The 25,738-nt window shown below is 42.5% G+C and overlaps 1 protein-coding gene across 2 annotated transcripts; it reads right to left on the reverse strand.

The window, feature by feature from the left end:
* Nucleotides 1–714: 714 nt before the first annotated feature.
* On the reverse strand, nt 715–25,613 carry upf3b (UPF3B regulator of nonsense mediated mRNA decay). 2 transcript variants are annotated; one of them, XM_055644062.1, is made up of 10 exons: nt 25,191–25,611; nt 22,773–22,879; nt 21,026–21,132; nt 20,272–20,397; nt 16,320–16,433; nt 14,927–14,970; nt 14,640–14,834; nt 14,403–14,557; nt 8,625–8,928; nt 715–955 (listed from the first exon to the last, which is right to left on the reverse strand). In XM_055644062.1, the coding sequence occupies exons 1-10, from the start codon at nt 25,299–25,301 to the stop codon at nt 950–952; spliced, it is 1,269 nt and encodes a 422-aa protein (XP_055500037.1). In that variant the 5' UTR covers nt 25,302–25,611; the 3' UTR covers nt 715–949. The 2 variants fall into 2 exon arrangements, with proteins under 2 accessions (XP_055500037.1, XP_055500036.1); XM_055644061.1 differs by lacking the exon at nt 715–955 and adding an exon at nt 4,164–5,889 and having other exon boundaries at nt 25,191–25,613.
* Between the last annotated feature and the right edge of the window lie 125 nt (nt 25,614–25,738).

Raw genomic sequence — 25,738 nt, forward strand, 5'->3', positions numbered from 1 at the left:
TTTTTTGGCTTGGTTGCTTTTTTATTTCTTAGAATTGACTGCTGAGAGTATTGGCAGATGAACACAATGGTTGTGGACCACTAAAAGGTTGAAGTGCCTTCTGTCAGGCACTTATGTCCTTAACCAAACTAGCTCAGCGCAAAACCTATTCCTGTTTCAAAGTCAGCGAAGCCAATTAATAGATCAAGCTGTGCCAAAACAAACAGTGGTAGTTGTACAAAAGCAGTTGTGAAGCCGACTGAATCAGCTTGAAGAATGTTGCTGGGTTACCAACCCGCAGAAATTCACCCTCTACAGTCAGAGGGTGGTGAATCTGTGGCATTCAATGCCACAGATAGCTGTGGAAGCCAATGGATATTTTTAACGTGGAGATTGACAGATTCTTGATTAGTACAGGTGTCAGGGGTTGTGGGTGAGAAGAATGGATTTGAGAGGGAAAGATAGATTAATCACGATTGAATGGCAGAGTAGACTTGATGAGCCAAATGGACTATTTTGCTCCAATAACTTGAGTATGCAGCCCTATGCCTTGAATTTGAAATCTTATGCAGAAAAACTGTTTGAGTTTTATTAAGTATACCCACAGTTCTATTAGTTTGACCACTGGGCAAAAATTCTAGAGCTGGCAGACAGCCTCTGTGCTGAGATCACTAGTGCACCGTGCACTTTTTCCACTTGAGAGCTGCTCTCACTAGAAAAAAAGGCAGTATAAAATGGTGCAATGGGTTCTTTATTGTCATGTGTCACAGGTACAGTGAAATCCAATTTTTGCATACCGCTCAGGAAGACTATCCCATGCATAAGCACGATCACTCCCGGCCAGTTCAGAATGTAAAGGACAGCCCACTGAGTCTGTATGAAGGAGGTGGAATTTTACAGTCCAAACTGCAGCCGCTGCCTTCATTTCGGATGTCTCATGAACCGTCGTCCCTCTCCACCCCGGCAATCTTCAGCCCTTCAACACAAAATCCAAGTTAGTGCAAGAGGTGGTCTGTGAGGATTAGAATTATGCAGGATTAGAATTATGCAAGACAACTGAAGAACCTGATGGTTGTAGGAAATTAGCTGTTCCTGAACGTGGTGGTCTTGGATATCAGGCTTCTGTACATCTTGCCCGACCAAAATACACCACAGATATTTTTGCATGGTAAGCCCTCAATAACATGGGGAAAATCTGGACGTCTCAGATGTCAAACTGAGATTCTTCCATGCAACTGGAGAGACCATATTTTTGCACGGGTGTGAGGCATGGACTCTCACTCGAGCACTGTCCAAGTCTCTCGATGGTACCAACACCCGAATGCTCAGAAAGGTTCAAAATGTCAGTTGGAGGGACTACACCACCAGCGCCCAGCTCTATGGGGAGAATCAACCTCTGACTGAGAAGGTCAGGTGGAGAAGGAAGAGGCTCGCTGGTCACTGCCACTGCCACCCAGAAATGACAGCAAACAAGGTTGTGCCATGGGAACCACCCGTGGAAGACGTGACTCAGGACGGCCAATGCTGAAGACATTGATGGAAGACAAAATAGGAGTTTGCCAGCTGCATGGGGGACAGAGATGTGGTGCGTCCATCGGCGTGCCCGTGGAAACCAGCACCACTGCGTCGCTAATTTTTCAACAATGATGATTATGATATTTATCAGTGCAATTCTTTCCCCAAAACACCAATGTCCATCATCTCCATATTATACATCATCCTGACTTGGGAAAATATCACTATTCGCACATTATCGGCGGATCAATATCCTGGAATTTCCTCATCAATATTTGGATATGGGTTATGTGCAAGTAGATAAGTGAAGTTCTTGGCATCATGTTTGGTACAGACATTGGGGGCTGAAGGGCCTGATCTTGTTCTATGTACTAACAATGCTGCAAGAGTAACTGTACTGGGACTGAAACATTCAGGGAAATAGCTACCCACAAATTCCTCAAGAAGAATTAGCAATGGACGATAAATGCATTGCTGACAAGATGAACACATTCAAAGATTTAGACTTCAGAGATAGAGAGGAAACAGGCCCTTTGGCCCACCGAGTCCGCTCCGACCAGCGACTCCCATACACTAGCCTTATCCTGCACATTGGGGACAATTTTACCAAGCTATGTTTCACCTTCAATTTGCATCAAGAGTATATTTGTATGGAGGAGTTGGATTTTAGTAAAGGTCATTATTTTCTATTTTTTACTTGACTTTCTTCCTAATTTCCTGCACCAGGAACGGGTTTTAGTTTAGTTTAGATTATAAATACAATGCGGAAACAAGCCCTTCTGCCCTTCGGTACCGACTAACAATCCCCACACACTAATACTATCCTGCACACACTAGGGACAATTTACAATGACAATTATACTGAGCCAATTAACCGGAGATTCCAGAGAAAATCCTGCGCAGGTCACAGGGAGAACATGCAAACTCTGTTCAGACAGCACCCAGTCAGGATTGAGCTTGGGCCCTTGGGCTGTAAGGCAGCAACTACCACTGCACCATTGTGCTGCCCGCCAATGGGGTTAAAGGGAATTCAAGTCATTTGATTAGGGAAAAGACTTAATACCCCAAGGAACAAACTACCCTGGACCAACATCTACACAAGTCCAATTCACTTCTGGAAATAAACAGATTATGCGTATAGAAGGCAGCTGGTTACAATAATCGCAGGTTAAATGAATGACTGATGAACTTGGGGCATTTCTAGCCATCATGATAGAGCCTAGCACACTTGCTTTAGTTCTCAATAATGTTCACTTGAACCTGGCATATGAAGCAATGGGTTAACCAACCAAGATCGGCTGCCACACACCAATGAACATGAAAGATGTGCCAAGTACAATTAAAGATTGAAGATAGACACAAAAAGCAGGAGTAACTCAGCGGGACAGGCAGCGACTCTGGAAAGAAGGAATGGGTGACGTTTTGGGTCGAGACCCTTCTTCAGACTGAACTGAACTCTCGTCAGTGAGAGTACCTGTGATTGTCTGAAGAAGGGTCTCGACCCGAAACGTCACCCATTGCTTCTCTCCAGAGTCGCTGCCTGTCCCCACTGTTACTCCAGCTTTGTGTTTATCTTCAATTTCAGAGTTAAATAAAAAAAACACAGAGTGCTGGAGGAACTCAGTGGGTTAGGCAGCAGCTGTGGAGGGAATTGGGAGTTGTTTCGGGCCAGGGTTCTTCTTCAGTAGGAAGGAACTGCAGATGCAGTTGTCTTTGCAAAACGCCAAATGATTCCGGGAATGCCGGGGGGAGAGGGAGAGGGGGAGATACAGGGAGAGAAAGTGAGGGAGGGAGAGAGAGGGGACAGAGAGAGAGCGATCGAGAGAGAAAGAACGAGAGATAGAGAGATTCCAGCCTCTTAACCCCAAGCACTGTGGTAGATCAACGCTTACAAAAATAATCCAGATCTTGAAATTTAAAATACTAATAGTTTTAATCTGCTATAATTTTTAGAGGTACAGTATGACTTTTTATATCCTTGTATTTTTTAAGCAGCAAGATCAAGTCATTTTCACCAGGTTATTACTTTTCCATTGGCGAGTGGAATATTAATGAAACAGGAAGTCGGGCCGATCTCAGTTGTTCCCACCCGCTTGCAGCACCTCGGCCGGTACAGCGGTGACTCGTTGTTACGGTTATCTATGGTAGTTTGTTTTTTTTTTAAATCCGCATTTAACAATGCAAAATCGTATATCAGTATTCTTATCGCATTTCCGTACGAAACACGGAAAATCCGTACTACTTGGCAGCTCTGGTGATGGCTTGGCAACACATTTGGCTTCTATGGGTTTTGAGAAAGCAAGTGTGGAGGAACTATTTCTGCTGGCAAATAGCTGGCAACCAAGAGATGACAGATTTTAAAATAAATGTCTTTGCATAGTGGAACTTTACACTAGTTGTGTGTGTGCACGTAGAAAATGTATCTGCATGTAGGACTAAACCACAGTAGAAACAGACTCCCTAGTCAGTTTAAGGAGGCATGCAATGGGATGAGGACTAATTTAAAAGGCTATACGTATAAAGATGGTACATGAAGAGGGCTTTCAAAGACCTGCTACAGGAATAAAAGTTCAAATGCTGTGTTCTTTGCTGCAAGATTGTATAATTATTACACCAGTTTAAAAAAAACATTAAACTGGTGACCTTTGGTTAAATTAAGACTGTACACACCTTGTCATGAGTATTTATTGATCGCAAGTGTTCAACACCATTGAAAAATACAAACATTGCACAAGAAACAAAAAGGAAATAATACATTGCCTTGAGAATTAACAAAGTAAAAGTTTCAACTTTCTCTTGGGGTTCTTACAACTGCTCTGATCTTTGAATGTACAAACAGCTTTGCAACATTTGATCTGAAGAAAAGCAAACCAAAAATGTATTTTGTTGCAGATTTAGCATTGGTTTTTAGTTTTCACCAATTCCGCCGATCCTAAAGATGAGAACATCGACAAGATGTTAAACTTGGAATGACGGAACTGGCAATATTGCAAATCAAGGATCAAGAAACAGGCTCCATATTTTCTTGCTTATTTTACCACACATGATCCAAAACTATGTGCACTCTTAGTAAATGACCAACATGCTCACGAGATTAGTCACTGTACAGGTTTCTATTTCCGTTTTCTGTAAGCCATTCTGCTCCCCAAGAAAACAACTCAGCATCAACTGTTCTTCCATCGTATGGATCAGATTGCCATTCAACTGTTTAAAAAGCATGTGCACTCACACACCAACAAGTTTCTTCATACAAAACAGACTCCTGGCTACCAAGTAACTGGCGCCCTCTATTGGCTACACAGGGAGCAATGTTATAGGGACTTCAAGGCACAAGGAAGGAAGGTGGGGGTGGGGGGGGAATTGAGCTAAGAGCAGACTTATCACTTCACACTCGTTCCTTAATGAATCACATTTCCAACTAGTGTCAGAAATGATCTTGTGTTCTTCATGAAGTAAAACTCGAGTCAAATGCACTGGTGCAGCATAGCAATAGGAAAGAACAATTAGATTTTAAGCAAAAAACAAATCACCAGTCATCAAAGAAACAGTATTAGATCGAGAACTGAAGCAATACATCAGTCAGTTCAATGCAAACTGCAACTGATATGTTTTCCTGTTCTAGGCTTAGACACATTTAATGCTAAAAATGCAGCACCTATGACAAGTATGAAAGAACAATTATTTGTTTTTACTCACTTGGGCCTTTTTATTGATCTTTCTACCACGGAATCCAAGACCACTAAGAATTTGGTCTCTCATGCTCTAACCTGCAATGCCGAACTAAATTTATATTAACATAGCCCAGGTAAGTTATTTGCATCTTCCAGTATAATTCTGCTATAGCTAACAGAACACACCCTTTTGACTTGCCTCTTGCCTACCCTGAAGTAAATAATGGGTTATCATTGGTATCATTAGCTTGTGTCAAAGCAGTTGGCTAGTACATTTTCAGAGCTACTAGCATCTGTCTAGTAAGCACAACATTTAATTTACATCCCAGTTAATCTCCAACAGTTACAATCTTGCACGTCGATGCTCTGCCACAACCGCGATGATAAAATAAATCTTCATTCTTAACATTGGGAATTGACCAGCTTCAAACATTTTATCTGACAAGCAAACTGCACCATTCTCATTCTCCAAGCTCATCACCAATAAGGACACTTTTGGACTTCCCCCACACGCTCGTCATACTGCGATTGCGCGATCACTGAACGAACAGCAGGCTTTTCATTCCTCGCTCTCCTTTTCGGCAATGTTTCCAGAAGCCTCGGATTCCTTCTTCTCCTCGCTGTCCTCGCCTGATTTCACGCTGCTATCGCTAGACTTTGGGAACGCCACCAGCCGGCTGCGGCTCCGTGCGCCCGGTTGGTACAGCTGCATCGTGGGCCTGTCCTGCAGACAATATGAAAACACATTGACCACTTCCTTTTTTACAGCTGCTGTCTGACTTGAATGTTTTCACCATTATCCCCGATATGCACTAGGGATGTGGCCTGGACAAGGGTGGGACTACTTCCCCTGGAGTGAAAGAGGACAGGGGGTGTCCATAGAGATGTGTAAATCAAAAGAGGGAAAAGATAAAGGTGAATGGTCAGTCTTTACCCCCAGGTAAGTCTAAAACCAGAGGGACACAGAGTTCTGGAGTAACACCGCAAGTCACAGAACATGGATCAGTGATGTTTAGGGTCAGGCCTTTATTCAGGTCTAAACCAAAGAGTATAGATTTGGAGCAAGGGGAAAAACGATTTAAAGGGTATCCGATGGTGGTGGACATATGGACCAAGCTGCTAGAGAAAGTTTTAGATAGAGGTACAATTACAATTTTTAAATGACATTTGGACAGGTGGGCATGGAAGGAATGGTTTTGAGGGATGTGGGACAAAAATAGTCAAAGGGCCAAGCTCAATAGAAAACTTAATCAGTATGGACAAGTAGAGCCAAAGGGCTTGTATCCACACATTATAACAGCATTGTAGATTTTTCTAAGAATTACTTGCAGTTAGTTTATAAATTGTTCACTATGTACATAATTTTTCAAAACAATAAACAATGTATTTTTCTTTAACATGGCTCCAAGTTATTTAAATTAATTCCCTCCAAAAATGCTGGTAGTGTATTAATAATTGGGAACAGCAACCGGACCCTCTGGGCCCAGACTAAATTTAAATGCATTACAGGGCAGCGGGAAGCTGGTTTGCCGAGTTAGTTAAATAGCAGCAATTTAATAATAACTGGATGGCTCAAGGTTAAAACCACACAATAATCCATTTAAAAATGCCATTAAATATATTAGAAAATCCATATATTCAATGTAAGTAGATTGTTAGCTATGATGGTTTTATATAACGTTTTTTTTTTAAATTGTGTTTATTGATGGTTTAGTGCATTTAGAGATACAGCATGGAAACATGCAAAATCAATGAAATCTCAGAAGTTTAGAAATAAATGAAGAACAAGAGGTTAATAAAATATAACCTAATAAGAACAAAGGAAAAGTTTAAATATGAGAATGTGATTAAATAGGAGGCAAGAAAAATGTTTACTTTCTTTAAAAGTGGAAAAACTACCAGGACCAGATAAAATGCATCCCTGGCTGTCAGATCTTTCCACCATTTCCCAGCTACAGTTATGATGCCAAAGGATGGTGTGGTAACTAAATTAAAAATGGGGTTAGGGTTGGAGAGTGGGATTGATCAAACTATTGGAGGCAAGGAATCAAACTATTGCGGCAAAATGATAAAATGACATTTTGAAGGACAGTTCAAATAATTATTCAGAAAGACAGATCAACGGGTATCAATGTAGATTTGTCAAGGGATCGTCACAATTGACTAAATTGATGTAACAAGGCTGACTGTTGAAGATTACACATTTAATCTTGTTTAATTAGATTTTAGCAAAGTACTTGTCCAAGTGTCACATTGCAAGCAGATCAGAAACGTAAATATTCATGGGATCCAAGTAAAAAGAACAGCAAGTTAAATCCAAAACTATCTCAGAGGTATAAAGCAGAGTTGAATTAGTTGATGGTGTTTTAGTGAAAACAAAACTATTTGCAGTGGCATTCTACAAGGTGCCAGGAATTCAGTCCGGTGAAGTGCTAATGAATACATTTGGTAGAGCAATCAAGACAAGGTACGATACCAAGAAACAGAAGGACCCAGGGGTACAAAGCAGGTGGATGAGGTGGCATATGGGATACTTTCCTTTATTTGTTTATATATGGAATATAACAGCAGGAAGGTCTTTCTGGGACTGTATGAAAAAATTAGTTGGCTGTAACGAGAGTAATACAAACAAGTACTGCCAGAAGGATGCTACATCAAGAGTCAAGAGTCAATTTAATTGAGGCCGAGAGGCCGAGGATATTTATAAAGATGTTACAAGGGATGTTGAAGTTCAGCTTTGCCTATGCTACAGTTGATTTCTTTAGAATAAAAACCCCAATGAGATATAGTTGAAAAGTACAAAACTATGAAACTTACATAGGATGTGTCAAGAACCCATTTCCCTTGGTAGGGAAGTCTATAACTTGGAGTATAGTTCTAAAGTAATCAAGAAAAGGGTTGGAGGAAATAAAATTCAGAGTGATTGGGGTTGGAAGGCTGGCACAGTGGTGCAACGGTAGAGTTACTGCCTTATAACGCCAGAGACCCGGCTTCCATCCTTACTACGGGTTCTGTCTGTAGTTTGTATGTTCTCCCAGTGGCAACGCAAGTTTTCTCCAGATGCTGCGGTTTCCTCCTACACTCCAAAGACATACACGCTTGTAGTTTAATTGGCCTCGGTAAATTATAAATTGTCCCTAGTGTGTAGGGTAAGGCTGGTGCAAGGGGTGATCGGTGGTCGGCACAGACTCAGTGGGCCGAGGGGCCTGTTTCCACACTGTATCTCTAAAGTCTAAAGGAAGGTGCTCCCTGACAAGGTGATAAGCGCCTGGATGACCATTGGGGGTCTCATAACCAAAAGACACGCGGTATTAATCAACCGCCCTTTGTCAGGCAGCATGGACGTAGGGCAACAGCTTCCTTTTATGCCAGCAATTCACTTGTTCATAAATTTGCAATCTGTGTTTACAGTACAAGTAGTGTCTCTTTTGACTGTTTATAAGTGAAGCAATCGTGTACCTTATTTCTAATTCGTTCTTTTTTTAATGAACTTTCATCCTTCTTATCTTCTCTTCCCCTTTCCAATTTGTCGTAACTAGGTGCGATCTCCAAGCTTTCCTTTCTACGAGTTTTTTCATTTGATTGATCTTTTTCCTTCTTAATCTCTTCGTCTTTTTTTCTGAAAGGCCTGTCAACCTCACACCGCTCCCTCGGCTTCCGTCGCTCTTCCTCTTGCCGTTTCTGCCGCTCTTTCTCCTTCAGCCTTCTTTCGCGCTCCCTTTCCTCTTTCTCCCGGTAATCTCTTCCACCATCGTCTTCAAATCTGTTAGGTCCACACAAAGTTAAACTCATTTAAGGCTCCAGAACAGAAACGCCTAATTAGGAGGACATTTAGTTTGCTTCAACAAGGCAGCCAGCAAAGACCAACAAAACCTCTGGCCACACTCTCATTTCACCCCTGCCATCGGAAAGGTTTAGGAAACCATGACAGCCAGGTTCAAGAAAAGCCTCTTCCCAACTCTAAAAAGCACTACCTAAACTACAGTGTCTTCCATGATGTTTGGGACAAAGACCCACGGTTTATTTTTTTGCCTCTGTATTCCACAATTTGGGATTTGTAATAGAAAAAAAATCACATGTTGATAGATTTTATTAATGGCCATTTTTATACATTTTGGTTTCACCATGTAGAAATTACAGCTGTGTTGGTACATAATCCCTCTATTTCAGGGCACCATAATGTTTGGGCTTCACAGGAGTTTGTAATTGCTCCAGTGTTTAATAGCCTTATTGAAGGTATAAGAGAGCTCTCAGGACCTAGTCTTTCCATCAGCGTTGGAAACTTTTATTGCTGTTTATCAACACGAGGACCAAAGTTGTGCCAATGAAGCCATTATGAGTGAGAATTAAAAGACATCAGCCAAACCTTAGGCCTAAAATCAACTGCTTGGAACATAATTATGAAGAAAGAGAGCACTGGTGAGCTTACTGTTTAAGAAAGAACTGCAGATGCTGGAAAATTCAACGGTAGGCAAAAATGCTGGAGAAATTCAGCGGGTGAGGTAGCATCTATGGAGCGAAGGTATAGGTGACGTTTCGGATCGAGACCCTTCTTCAGACTAATGTTGGGGAGGGGTGACGTCAGAAAAAATAAAGGAAGAGGCAGAGACAGTAGGCTGTGGGAGAGCTGGGAAGGGGAGGAGAAAGCAAGGACTACCTGAAATTGGAGAAGTCAATGTTCATACCGCTGGGGTGTAAACTGCCCAAGCGAAGTATGATGTGTTGCTCCTCCAATTTGCAGTGGGCCTCACTCTGGCCATGGAGGAGGCCCAGTACTGAAAGATCTGATTTGGAATGTGAGGGGGAGTTGAAGTGCTGAGCCACTGGGAGATCAGGTTGGTTAGTGCAAATTGAGCAGAGGTGTTGGGCGAAGCGATCCCCAAACCTACGTTTGGTATCACCGATGTAGAGCAGCTGACACCTAGAGCAGCACCTCATATTTCGCTTGGGCAGTTTACACCCCAGCAGTATGAACATTGACTTCTCCAATTCCAGGTAGTCCTTGCTTTCTCCCTCCCCTTCTACTGTCACTGCCTCTTCCTTCCTTCCTCCCCCCCCTCCACATCAGCCTGGAGGGTTTCGACCCGAAACATCACCTATTCCTTCTCTCCGTAGATGCTGCCTCACCCGCTGAGTTTCTCCAGCATTTTTGTCTACCTGGTGAGCTTACTAATTGCAAAGGGACTGGCAGGCAAAGGAAGACATCCACAGCTGATGACAGAATTCTCTCCATAATAAAGAAAAATCCCCAACTGATCAGAAACTCTATTCAGGAATCAGGCGTGGATTTGTCAATGACCACTGTCCGGAGAGGACTTCATGATCATAAATACCGAGGCTACACTGCAAGATGCAAACCACTGCAAAATAGGATGGCCAGGTTACAGTTTGCCAGTTAGAGCAACCACAGTTCTGGAAAAAGATGGACAGATGAGATGAAGATTAACTTATATCAGAGTGAAGGCAAGAGCAAAGTATGGAGGAGAGAAGGAACTGCCCAAGATCCAAAGCATAGCACCTCATCTGCGAAACACGGTGGTGGGGGTGTTATGGCCTGGGCATGTATGGCCGCTGAAGGTACTGGCTCACTTATCTTCATTGATGATACAACTGCTGATAGTAATAGCATTATGAATTCTGAAGTGTATAGACACATCCAATCTGCTCAAGTTCAAACAAATGCCTCAAAGCTCATTGGCTGGCGGTTCATTGACAATGATCCCAAACATACTGCTAAAGCAACAAATGAGTTTTTCAAAGCTAAAAAATAGTAAATTCTTGGGTGGCCAAGTCAATCACCCGATCTGAACCCAATTGAGCATGCCTTTTATATGCTGAAGAGAAAACTGAAGAGGACTAGCCCCCAAAACAAACATAAGCTAAAGTTGGCTGCAATACAGGCCTGGCAGAGCATCATCAGAGAAGTTCAAGCAGTCATTGCATGCAAAGGATATGCAACAAAATACTAAACATAACTACTTTCATTTATGACATTGCTGTGCCCCAAACATTATGGTGCCCTGAAATGGGGGGGGAGAGAGACACTTGGTATAAACACAGCAGTAATTTCTTCATGGTGCAAATGTAAACCAAATGGCCTTTATTAAAATCTGACAATATGCACTTTAACCACATATATTTTGTCCTATTACAAATCTCAAATTGTGGTGTACAGAGGCAAATAAATAAATCATGGGTCGGTCCCAAACATTATGGAGGGCACTGTATCTTCTTCTTCTTGCGTATGGCGTGCACAGCCTAAAATTGTCGGACAACTTGTTCGATTTGCTCTTATTTGATTGTGCACGCCGGGTTGATTGCATTTGTCAAAACAGCGCGGATCACGTGAACGTTGCAATCTCCCACTCCCCAAGGGCACTGTATGAACTATGGAAAGTCTATGGTTGCACTCAGGACTTCAGGCTTGTTTGTATTAGTATTAGGGTTATTCATTTATTGAATTTGTTTATTAGGTTATGTATGAGTATTGTGTTTACAGGACTGTTATGATGCTGCAAATAAGGATTTTGTTGTTCCAATTTCAGGACAATTAAACACTCTTGATTCTTGTCTCGACTTGTGATGCAAAGTGGAGGTGGCCGATAAAGATGTACTTTGTTATCAGTTTTCTGTTGCCCTGCAAGGATGGTATACAGCCTCAGCAAAGATTTTAACAACAGAGTTCCATGCCAGAAAATCAGTGCATCTGAAAGGCCACCACTCATTGTACATGTCTAAACAATCTAGAACCAGGGGACTGAGTCAACTGCAATACTATCGGCTAGAGACAAAGGCCAGATCAGGTAGAAACAAATTACCTTTTAGCAAATGATAGTAAAGAACCAGATGGGTTTTGACAAATTGGGTAACTTGGTTACTGACCACAGTTTTGTATTGGAATTTTGGAATTCTGATTAAACAACATGTAAATTCTGCCAGATTTCTTGGTTGCTAATTATTTTACCTGCCCGTCCCAAACTGATCTTCGTCTTTAGCCGCCTCCATTACCAGAATGATGTCACCCACAAGCTGGAGGGACAGCACCTCATATTCCGCTTGGGAAGCTTACAACCCAATGGTATGAACACAACATTCTTTAACCATGTAATAAACACCCCTCTTTCTTTCCCATGCCCATCACTTCTCTCCCATCTCCCCTCGTCATTCCACCTCCTTCCCTTCCTTCATACACTCCCCTCCCCAAGTCCCTAATTCCACCACCCCCCCCCCTCCCAATCCCATTCCACCCACATCCCTCCCTTGGCTTTACATGCCACTCTTCTTATCTGGCACCCATTTGCCTTCTTTTCAGCTCCAGCCTTTGTCACTTACGCCACCCGTTTCACTAAACCCCTTCATCTGTATCCTCCTATCACTTGCTGGGCTTTGTCCTGCCTCCAGCTCTCTTTTCCAGCTTTCTCCCCCCCCCCCCCCCCCCCCCCCCCCCCCCCCCCCCTCCATCTCCAATCAGTCTGAAGAAAGGTCCCAATATGACACATTGCCTATCCATTCTCTGGCCGGGTGCTGCTTGACCCACCAAATTACTCCGGCAATGTGTTTTGCCAGATTAACCGATTCTCAAAGTGCACAGGAAAGTTCCCTCCAGCTCTTTCAAAGCATTTATTTGGGCTACTGTGAATCCAAATGTAGGAGTATCCTTTGTTTTGATTTCTCTGTGGTCTAATGGTGTTACTCTCACCCGATCCTGAAACCATGGGTTAAAGGCGCACTGAAGATTTTTTTTTTCCATTAAAAGCCGAAGTACTGCTGCATCATTTATATGCGTCGGTAAATGCAAACAATCAAGTGACACTATTTTGATCATTTATTCACTGGGGTAAAGGTGAGAGCAATTTCTAAATATCTGGCCCCTTTTCCCTGCCCTACTGTAGCGATCCCACCATGGACAGTTCCAGCAATAGTCACGTTAAATATGTACATACATTACTCCACCATGCAGTCTGTTACATCTTCAGAGAAGCGAGATACAAAACTTTGTCCCAATATTTCAGTAAACAAATACAGACCCATCATTGATTTTCCAAGGTCTTCTGTTTAGCCGGACCAACAGAAGACACGGTCTTGGCTCGCATGTGCCGTCTATGGGAACAGGCCTGCCGGCTCCAACTAGAGCCCTGGCCGTAGAATGCAAATTCAACCCGCCGATCAGTGCGGAAGTCCCGATGAGATAGAGATCGGCCGCCTCATTTACAGCGGAGCAACAGTTGCTGGAAAATTGGTGGTGGACCTGCACTTTCAAAGCAGGGATAGAAGTCCTTCTTCTCAAGCAATTCCTAATAAAGCTGGTTTGGGCTGCTAGTTACTATAGGTCAGATCATGCAACCCAGAGAAGCAAATAGCTCTCTCTTTGGTCCCATTGGTGACTCAATGGCCTCAATTACAACTGAGCTAGAAGGCTGTGAAGTAATGTTACACTCAAAATAACGCCGCTTTTCATTTGTCTCATCAGCCAGGAACAAATGATGAACACATTTATATATCAAGGTCTCATCTTCAAAAAAGGTCTAGGGAATGTCATAGGTCAGACTGAATGAAAGACTAAATGACATTCGCTGAAGGTTGACATAGAACAGCAATCAAACTTTTACAGAAAAGATCATAGTACGTAGTTCAAGGTAGCACAAACTCAGAAAGTACATAGAGACCAAAGACTGCAGATGCTGGAATCTTGAGCAAAATACAAAGTGCTAGAAGAAAGCAGGCTACGTTTAGTTTAGAGATACAGTGTGGAAACAGGCTCTTCAGCCCACCAAGTCTGCACTGACCAGAGATCCCCGTACTATCCTATATAGTAGGGACACTTTTAAAAAAAATTCTGAAGTCAATTACCCAACAAACCAGCATAGTTAGAGTTTGGGAGGAAACCCGAGTACCAAGAAAAAAAAAATGTGTCGCAGGGAGAACGTACAAACTCCGTGCAGACAGCAACCATAGTCAGGATTGAACCAGGGTCTCTGGTGCTGTAAGCCAACAACTCTACCGCTGCAGCACCAGGGATGGAATGGAGGCAACATTTTGGGTAGGGACTCCAATGCTGCCCAACCCACATAGTTCCTCCAGCACTTTGTGTCATGCTCACAAAATAGTTCAGATTTGTTCCTCCATGTTTGCCCACTATCTGTAAACTACTCAGCACTAATTTATAATAACAGGCAAAAGACTGCACATGTTTAACATGACAACAGGATTCAATTAATTTGCTTTATTCCCACATACTTCTTTCCTTTATCTTCCTTGATTGAACTTTCCAGACGTTTTCCTTGGCCAGTGAAAGGCCTGTCCTCTTTAACCCTCTCTCTTTCCAGTTTCTTTATTTTGTCCTTCGTTTTTTCCATGCCAGCATCATCTCCTTTTTCTGGCTTCTTCAGGAGCTACAAATCCATTGAGATATATTCCTGTTAGATATTTTGAAATTAATATTACACTTGTAGGAATTATGATGGTATTCTGTACCTTAATCTTTGGTTCATCCTTTGATCGATCCTTATCTTTATCAAATCCTTTCTCTACCATCATCTTCTTTTGCTTCTCTGCTTCTCTTCTTTTTCGCCTCTCATCCTCCCTCCATTTTCTTCTTTCTTCTTCTCGGAGCCTCCTCTTTTCCAGCTCTCGTCTCCTCCTTTCTTCTCTTTTTTCCTCTCTTATTCTCTGGTAAGGGATAAGAGCAGCAAATTAAGAACATACTTAGAAAAAACACAAAACAGATTTTTCAAAAATTAAAGAAAGGTGCAAGTCTTTACCTGCTTAGTTTTTACATAGTCCAGAAGAGGAGTTGTTTTCTTAGCTGTTAATTAAGGAAAGGTATCCATTTACATTAGTACAAAAACATCTGATTTCTATAAAATTGCAATGTAAAACCTGTACACGACATTGGGGCCAAATTACTGCTAAGATCACAACTGCAACTGGTCACGAGTCAAGAGCATCATTGTAAATACTCCAAGATGCACAAAAAGCTGCCATCTCCACTGCTGTTCATGAGTGTTATGTTTAGTTCAATGAAACATTGAGGAAACAGGCCCTTTGGGCCACCAAGTCCACATTGACCTACAGTCACCCATACATTGGGTCTATGTTATCTTAGTTTTGCATCCCACACACTAGAGGGAATTTACAGAAGACAATTAACCTACAAACCTGCACGTCTTTGGAATGTGGGAGGAAACCAGAACATCGGGAGTAAACCCATGCGGGTCACAGGGAGAATGTGCAAACTCTGTACAGACAGCACCCATAGTCTGGGTCGAACCCGGATCTCTGACCCTGTAAGGCAGCAACTCTTTGCCACAGTGCCAGCGTATATTTCTTAAGCACAATGAGGACGAGCTTGGAGAGGGTTGGGTGCTGATGATAGACTGCAGCATGTAATCCTCTTACAATCATTCATTGCATTTAGGAAGAGCATATGTGTTTGATGTGCACTTCTCCAAAAATGATAACATTTAAACCCTTACATCCCTGCGGAGTGGGACTACTGTGGAATAAATAAGTTTATTACCACAATACATCTATCATATGTAATACATCTGGGTGTGGTGGTGGCAGAGTATTTAAATTACTTGGATTAGAAAACCAGAGGCCCGCACCAACAACCATATGTGTAGTTTCAAATCCTGCTATGGCAGCTGTTATTTAAATTTGGATAATAATCTGGATACTAAAGATACTAAAAGCACCCCAAATTTTTTGAACATTACAGTACGGGAAAAGCCCCTTGTGTCCACAATGTCCGTGTCAAACATGTTGGGAAATTAAACACTGCCTGCACCTGGTCCATATTCCCTGCAAATCCGCATGCCTATCTAAAAGCTCCTTAAATGCCACTATTCAAAAGTTATAGGGGCAGCATTAGGCAATTCGGCCCTAAGCCACTGTTGCATCTTCCTCCACCACCATCCCTTGCAACAGGCTCCGGGAACACACCACTCTAACTAAAAAAAAAATCTGCTCACACATCTCCTTCAAATTTTGCTTTTATTCCTTAAACCCTGGCATTTTACATTTCAACTCTTGTAAATTTGTACACTTCTATCAGCACTCCCCTCCGCCTCCAACAATTTGCAATAATTCACAGAAGTAACATTTCTGCAACTCTTTTTTAGTATAGGACATTTTTGAAACGGTCTCATTTACCTGCCAGCTCTTTTGTTTTAGCTTCAATTTCCTCTAGAAGCGTTTCAGGATTGTTGGCATTTTTCTCATCATCCATGTTATTATAACTCTCCAAAAACTTTTTATATTCGGGATCTAGGAAATGGATACACATAAATGCGTAAACTTTAATAAATTCCAAAACCTACTCAACCAAGGATCAATACGGAAAGACATTCAATTAACTTCTTCCCTTTCAAATAAAATTATCTGCCCAATCTCCCTTATCAAAAACAACAGAAACTTTTATTTAGGTCATAAGCTTCAGCTGTTTGGACAATAGGATCATTCAAAACAGTCTGGGAATCATATGCTGAACTTAAATCCCTGAAGCCATAGGTGGTCTCAGTTCTTATCCAAATCCCCACCTGAAACCAAATTTATTGCAAATCAGTTAGGTGCCGATGTTTCCAAACAAAAAGTAGCCAGATGAGTGTTTAGCCAATATGCCCTCCTTCAAGTAACGGCAGTACAGGTGCACAACCTTTTATCCGAAGTTCCAAATAACGAAAAGCTCCGAATAGCGGACATTTTTTCGGTCCTTGAAGAAAGGTCCTTGAAGACGTTCACCGAGGGCGGCCCGCAGAGGTGACAGCGGAACCTCCGGTCGGTCCTCGAAGAAAGGGGAACTAAATCCCCATTCATAAAAGAGAAGGTGAGGGTATATTGCGCGGGAGGGTTAATAATTGACAATCTGCTGCTACCTGCCCGCTGAGTTAAAAAGTTCCCACGGTAGACTCACGATACACAATGTATCATGAGTCTTACGTGGGAACTTTTTAACTCAGCGGGCAGGCAGCAGCAAATTGTCGCTCCCTTCAGTTTCACCCCACCTACACCCCTCTGCTTCCCGGCCATGTGTGTGACCCCTTCCCTCCCCTCTCCAGCTCCCCGCCCATTGCACCGGCGCAGGGGCTTTGCACTGTCTTCACGTTGGAGCCAGTGCCAGTCACCGGAGACGTCAGGACCAACGGGACACCGGCCCCCAGGCCCACTGCAAGCACGGAGATCCCAGAGACCCGCAGCCAGCAGCAGCCCAGCCCCGTTCTAATTCCAGAGGAACACGCTCCCCGTAGGGACAGAAGCTGATGGTGTGCAAGGTACGTCTTGGTCTTGGGGTTGCGGATGAGGCAGCGCAGCTCGGGCTGTGACGTCTCCGGCCACCCCCTGTACAGGAGCTGAGACTGGGAACTGTGGGGTTGTTTGCAGTTGCAGAGGGAGGGGGCAAGGGCGGTACAGTTCCCAGTCTCAGCTCCTGTCCAGTGGGGTGACCAGAGGCGTCAGGACCAACGGGACACCGACTGCAAGCACGGAGATCCCAGAGACTCACAGCCAGCAGCAACTCAAGCCCAGCCCCGCTCCAACTCCAGAGGAACCCAGGTTGCGGATGAAGGGGCGCAGCTCGGGCTGTGGGCGAACTGCCACTTGTCGCTGTAGCGGCGCATCGGGGAGCGGGTTCTTGTTGGTCCTGACGTCTCCGGCCACCCCCCTGGACAGGAGCTGAGAGACGTCAGGACCACCAGAAGCCGCTCCCCGATGCGCCGCTACAGCGACAAGTGGCAGTTCGCCCACAGCCCGAGCTGCGCCCCCTCATCGGGACACCAACCCCCAGGCCCACTGCAAGCACGGAGATCCCAGAGACTCACAGCCAGCAACAACTCTAGCCCAGCCCCGCTCCAACTCCAGAGGAACCCGGGTTGCGGATGAGGGGGCGCAGCTCGGGCTGTGGGCGAACTGCCACTTGTCGCTGTAGCGGCCCATCGGGCAGCGGATTCCTCTGGAGTTGGAGGGACAGGGAGACACAGCGGCTTTTGAGAATGGTGGGCAATCACTTCCAAAGATCTGCCCACAGTCAGTACACCTCTCCTACACTTGTCTCCCGCACTAAGATCATCTCGCAGAGAATGATCCCAGCCTAACCCTCCCTATTCTCTCCTATTCTGCAAGAAAAAACTACATTGAAGACTCAAACTCGCGATCGAGTAACTGCCGGGATCGAGGCGCAAACTCGCGATCTTGCGGATATGAGCCGAGCACTCTACCACTGAGCCAGCCGTTAAAATCTATGCTAAAAATCTTCCATTCTGAAAGCCGAAAAATTCTGAATTACGAAAAGTGTCTGGTCCCAAGGCTTTCGGATAAAAGGTTGTGCACCTGTACTACAGGATCAACCACAGAATGTTGCCCGTTCTACCCTAATCTCTAAAGCATGGTGCTAAAATACATAATTGAAGTTGCCTGGCTGAAAGAAAACAGAAATAAATAACTGTAATTAATAACTGCATGGAAAAATGTCACTAAGTTGCAGGGTTAGAACCAGAAAACCGCACTTGCCACCTAGATAGTTTGCTTCAAAGGTAGATTAAAGAGCAACAAATACATAATTTGCCAATTGAAAGAACACAAAGATTACCCAAATTAAAATTGCAGATGGTGGAAATCTGAAAATGTTGGAATAATTAAAGGGCCAAGTTACATCTCTGGAGAAAAACAGAATTAACATGTCTATGCTTCTTAATCTGTTGAAAATATGTCATGGTTTCATCAGAAATAAACAGCATAGAGCTGGAACATTTCTTATCTCTCCCCCCCCCCCCCCCCCCCCCCCTCCTTCATACTTCCCCCGACTTCACAGCTTCCATCTATATCTCACACCACGTGTCTTTTCATCCTTGGTCTTTGCCCAATCATCTGTTAAGAAAAACGCCCTCCCCCCCTCCTTCCCCAAACCTGTATCCATCACTTGGCAGGCTTGGTCCTTCTCCACCCTCCAACCACACCCCCCATGCAATGGATTGAAAGCACAAGCATTATTTGCCATTTTTCTTTAAACCACAAACCGCTTGATAAAACACCTTCCCACTCAGAACCCCCAAAGCCCATCTTCTAGCTGGCAAGGAAACACATGCATTTCTACAGAGCCTTTTAGAATGACTTTCAGCACTCTGGAAACAGTCACATTTTTGACGTATTCACTTCTATAATGCAATAAATGGAGTAGCTTCATCCACACATCACTATTAAACTGCTGTTTTTGCTCAGATAATCAGTTTTAGACTATATTTGGTGTAATCTGGGTGGTTTAGTTTTAGCTTAATTTGGAAATGCAGCACGTAAATAGGCCCTTCAGCGCACTCCAACCATTGATTACCCATTCACACTAGCTATATGTACTTCCACGTTCTCATTCACTCCCTCTAGGGAGAATTCTGAATCAGCAATTGTAGTCACAAAATATTTGATTGGGTTAAAACCAGATGGGTTTAGCATTAATGTCCTCACTTGTCATGGGCTGCTTTAAATTTCAGACCTACATGGGTGGTCGACTCTTAATTGCTGTCATTATAAAGGGCAACAAGGATGGTCAATAAATGTTGGTCTAGCTAGCAAAGCCCACAGTTTGCAAATTATTGTATCGTTTGGCAATGTGAAGAAATATCAGCTAAGACAGTAGGGGCTGTTCACATTGGCTCCAAGGAACACCTTGAGACTGCCAGCGATAGCAAACGAGTCTATTCCAAAGATTTTACTTCAGTACTGCAATGGAGCTTCATGTAGTATATCAACTTATAACTGGAGTGGGTACAACAGGAATAACCAAGGCTGATTTACACTCAACCACAGTGCTGCAGTAACTCAGTGGATTAGGCAGCACCTCTGGACATGGATAGGCAACTTCAGATAAGAATTCTTCATAGTCTGAAGAAGGACCCCACTCCAAAGCATCGCCAATCCAAGTCCTCCAGAGATGCTGCCTGACCCGCTGAGTTACTGCAGCAGAGTTCTGTGCAAGATTACAGCATATACTGTTCTTGTATCTCTACAATTTACACCTTATACATCTACCAGAAAGTTGTAAAAGCCAAACAAAACAGAAGACGACAAAATGTGTTTATAATATTGACACTATAGAAATAAAGCAGGTGTTCCATACCATCACTAAAGTGCAAACTGTCTGTATTTTCTTCAATAGTTCCTGCTTTTGCATCTTTTTTCTTGCTTTTCTTTTTTGGAATTTTCTGAAATGGAGCAAATTCTACAATAGCAGGGAATTCCTGACCTAGTGGCAGGAAAAAGAAAACGCATGTAAGATACCTGTAAAAGGTTAAACTATTAAGATATTCAATTTAATATTACATTTTCAGCAAAATATAAATTAAATATGGGTGAAGCATAACAATTAGGATGGAGCTGGAACAACTTGTTCAGAAATCAATTTTTGATTTAGATCAAACAAACATTCTTGACAACTAAAATATAAGCATAGCTTAATTTGGAATATTTTGAATTATTCCCTATTCAAAGCCAGGAAGTATATCAAAAGATTATTATATTTAAAATTTCCCCATGTTTATTTCCAAATAAACAATTATTTCAATGTAATACAACTTTTCTTAAGCGTGTCTTACAAAGAGAAGCTTTCCAAAGTGAAATAATTGTTTTCAAAAGTACATTATTATATGATTACACCTAAGAAGGGAGAGGTAAAAATGATATTTACCATATTAATATTGAAAGAGAAATAATCATTCAATAATTTTGAGAATGCACAATGGCAAATGATTTAACGGGTGCTTTCCACAAAAGCTTTTCACTGTGACAATACATGACAATAAACTGAACTGAAACTGGATGCAAATTGCAGAAAGCAAATGAGGCGTTATCAAGAATAGTTAAAAGAACTGTACCTTTGCTATCAATGAAAACATAGCCATCAAATTGATCCCTGAAGAGAACAATATCTTCTTGGTTTTTGAAATTGATGTATGCTCTAGAAAATATGTGAGGAAACAAACTGTAGAGGGAAAAGAGACAAGTTTAATGCAATAAATAATTTGAAACGGTGAATTAGTTCCGAATTGTTTTTGCAGCTTTAACAGTTAATATCTTAATCTGAGTGAGTTCGATTTTAACTCATCCAAAATTTCCAATAATACAAAGCCAAAGAACAGTGTGGGTTTGCGAGGAAGGGACACAGAGGCATCATGAGGTTATAGATAAATTAAGTGAACAAAGTGGGATATATGGTGGGAAAGAAGCAAAATCATGCATTTCTTCAAAAAGGCTGGAGTATTTGAAGTATGGCGAGATATGAAGCAGATTCGGCCTGTAGAGTTGGGAAGAATGCGAGGTGATCTCAGTGAAATATATAAAATTTTAATTAGGCTCGACATGGTAGCCGATGTTTTCCCATGTCTAGAACCAGAGGTCAGTGTCTTGAAACAAGGTATTGGCCAATCAGAACAGGCAAGATATTTCTTCACTCACAATGCAGTGAATCTGTGAAAATCCATACCAAGGCTGTGGAGACTCAGTCACCAAGTATATCCACAGCAAATCAATTGAATTTTAGATATTAAGGTGATCAAAGGTTATGGGAATTAGTGCAGGAAAGTGGTGCATGAATTTATTGATTGATACAGAAGACATTGGGCCAATCAGCCTACTCTTACTTCTTTCATCTTATGTTACAAAGTCATTCATCAACATTTACGACTTCAACAATCTGTACAGCAGAAACATCTCTCTCCTTGTAGCCAGTCTAATTTTATACATTCATAATTCAGAAATACATCAAGTCAGGCTTATTGTCATATGTACAAGCACAATTCAGCTCTGACTCAAGCAGAAATAAGCATTTCAAGATTAAACATAAAAGGCAGTTATTCAGATTGCTGCTTTGCCATCTAAAAATAAATTGCTGGAATTTCCAAAATGGGCCAGTCAAATGATTCAAATTACACTCCATCAAATAAGTACTTACATTAACCCCAATCATGGAGACAATCAAAAAGACAACCCTGTAATGGCTATTCATAAACCAAGTTGATTATTGTCAAAGTTCTGTATTTCTGTTCAAAGCACTATCCTAATTTAGAAATGCATGTGCTGTCCACTGAAAGCATAGAAAATAGCGATCACTATTGGACGGTACGTGATTCAATTATCAGCATGTTTTACTTTCAGATGTATTTACATATGATTGCAGTTGGGATCAGTCTGAGATGGATACAGGAATCTGAAATATTTCATTCTAGTTAAATGCAGATTTAACATCAAACTCAGGGTTCGAAGACCCCTAAGCTGCTCTGCAGTCCGCCAGGCTTACAATTAATGCACATTTTAACTGTTCCGTTGCATAGTTAAATTCTCAAGATTTTACCACAGGTCGTCAGGAAGGAAAAAAAAACTGCAGGTGCTAAAAGTCTAAAATAAGAAAAGGAAATATGGAAGATACTCAGTAGGTCAGGATAGATGTATGGAAATTAAGTGAGAGTTAGTTGAATAAAAGGCGAGCATTTCTGGTTCTTATTACTCTAGCTGATGAAGCCTGTCAACATATAATATTTTAATGAAAAATAAAGAGCAATGCCAGTGCTAAGGCAGTCTATTTTTTGTAAAGTTTGATACAATTCTGCTATACCAAATACTCACCTTGAATTAGTAGAAAAAAACTCAAAGTAATCATGCTCAGGTAATGGGGAAAGTTGTTCCTCCAATTGGTCTTTCGTCAAACTAGGAGGTAGACGGCGAATCACCACCTAAATAAAGTAAAAATTAAAATCAGTTATTAACTCACATTAATGGTTGTTAGAACAATTTATAATAGGTTTAAATTGTGGAATAGACCACAAATCAGATATCCATTGTGCCGATCAATTTTTAAGCAATGGTATCTGTCGATCACAAAACCAAGCATTCCAACTGCAGGTTTTACAACGGATGATCTGAAGACCTTGCTTCAATAGGGGATAGTCAGTGGATCACTCAAATACAATTCTTTGGTGACAGAAAAGTTATTCAGAGTTACCAGTTAAAAATGTAACAACTCCCTTAAAAATTATGTTTTTAGTTTAAACATCAAATACTAACAATATTGTGAGATTACTATAGGTCAAATGTAAAGCACGTAGATTTCATGATGACAACAAGTAAAGATTAATTCAATTTTAGGAGGCTCTTGTTGACATACAAAATATGTTTCACGTATTAATGAGTTTAAATGAATCCAGGCTTCCTGAAATCAAAGTGTAGAAACAAGGAACTGCAGATAATGGTTAATACACAGAAGGACACAATGTGCTGGAGTAACTCAGCAGGTCAGGTTTAGGCAGCATCTCTGGAGAACGTGGATCTGGAGAACACAAATCTGTGTTCAGCATATCATATCACATATCAGCAGCATAACTTCAGTGTTGATAATAGTTTTAATTAACAAAGCTCAATGTGCAATTAATGAATAGTGGGACACAGTGCCACAAAATAAGACACTTACATTTTACTGCATGGGATAAATTCCCAGCCATATAATTATACAATTCAGTGTAACCATGGCTAACAGATGGCTACAAGAGCCTAGGGAGCAGTGCAGGTCCCCAGCTGTTCACAAGATATGTCAGTGACATATTTAAATTTGAAGATGGCACAAAGCTGGGGTGTTTGGGGAAGGGATAAATGAGTTGAGTGGAGGATGCAAAGAGATTCCAAACTGATTTAGCCAAGTTGGGCAGGTGGACAAATGCATGGCAGGTACAGTTTACAGTGGGTATAACAGAGGACATCCAGTTTTGTTCAAGAAACAGAAAGGCAATGTTGGGAAAATGGAAGATTTCATGAGAACAGGACGTCCTCGTATACCAGTCGCTAAGAACAAGTATAGTGATAAGCACAAAAAGCTGGAGTAATTCAGCGGGACAAACAGCATCTCTGGAGAAAAGGAATGGGTGATGTTTCAGGTCGAGATGCGGTGAACAGTTAGGGTGGCAAATAGGGAGCTAAATTTCATTGTAAGATGATTGAGTAGAAGAGGAAGAATGTTTTGCTGCATCTGTACAGGGACTTCAACTGCAGATGTACATGCATTTTAGGTCGTCTCATCTGGGCGAGCAACAAATCTTTATATGACTGATTCCTCAGATGGCGGTGCTTAACTGGGTAAGTTAGATGTATATTCACTGGAGTGGAGAATAAAAGATAGAGGTTCTCACAGACCTAAAATTTCCAATAGACACGACAGGGAGAACAAGGGGACACAACCTCAGGATAGAGGGTATGCCAAAAGAATCAAGATTAGGAGAATTTTTTTCACTCAAAGATGTGAATCAGTGGAATTCTGCATCCAGGAGTGAAAATCAAGTTATTAAATACAAACTTGATGGAGATAAATATATTTCTTAACACACAGAGATCAAGAGATATGGTAAGAAAGCAGAATACTGAAGTGGACGTTTAGTCTTGATCATGTTGAATGGCAGAGCAGCATAAAGTGCTGAAAGGCCTCATCCTGCCCCAGTTATTTATTGTCATTGTAACATGGGCCATGTATAAAATGTCGAAATTTAAAATGTCGAAATATATAGATTTAGATGAGGGAATTAAATGTGACATCTCCATGTTTGCAGATGACAAAGCTGGGTGGCAGTGTGAGCTGCAATGAAGATGCTTTGAGGCTGCAGGGTGACTTGGATAGGTTGGGCGAGTGGGCAGATGCAGTATAACGATGCTGTCAGATTAGGAAAAAGGGAGGTGCAACGAGACCTCGGTGTGCTTATACATTAGTTACTTAAAGTTAGCATGCAGGTACAGCAGGCAGTGAAGAAAGCCATTGGCCTTCATTGTTGAGGATTTGAGTTCAGGGGCCAAAGACTGGACAGTCTGAAGAAGGGTTTCGGCCCGAAACGTTACCTATCTCCTTCGCTCCATAGCTGCTGCTGCACCCGCTGAGTTTCTCCAACATTTTTGTGTACCTGTGCGTGTGTGGGTGGAGGGTGCCCGTGAAAGTAGCCCTCGGCAGTTGAATGGACTTTGCAACCTGAACCCGTCTGTTGCACCGAGGCCTGTTGCTTCACAAACCTTGGTCAAAGCCTCTCTCTTTTCCTTCTTCTCGGTTCTCTCTGCCCGCTCCTCGTACTTGACCTCGGCTTTCTTCTCCCTAGGTTTGGTGTTTTCCTTATCCTCCTTCATGTTGAGTGGCGGCGACGCCACCTGCCGCAGGCCTCTGCCCGACACTGAGCCCGCGGGGCTGGGCCTCCCGCACGTCGCTCAGCGCTGCCCGCTGCTCTGACGGTGGGCCCGGGGCCGGGACAGGGACCGGCTGGGCAAAGGGCCGTGAGGTTACACCTGGAGCTCCGAGACACTCCCACAGCGTTGAGGAAGGAAACCCGAGGTGAGATGATGGCGCTCGCACCAAGGAGCAACTTTCTGTCAGCTTCTAACAGCTCTGTCGCTTCTATCACTGCGCATGGGCAGCTGGCCGTCTCTGGGAGGCTCCCTACTGCGCATGCTCCGAATGGGCGGCCGTTGGGTGCGCTCGCGCGTCCAATACACTGAGCCTGCGCATGCTCAGTGTAGTGGGACCGTGACTGCTGGTGGCGTCCGCGCATGCTCAGAGTAGGGACGGC

The sequence above is a fragment of the Leucoraja erinacea genome, chromosome 12, assembly GCF_028641065.1.
Source record: "Leucoraja erinacea ecotype New England chromosome 12, Leri_hhj_1, whole genome shotgun sequence".
Lineage (NCBI taxonomy): Eukaryota > Metazoa > Chordata > Chondrichthyes > Rajiformes > Rajidae > Leucoraja > Leucoraja erinaceus.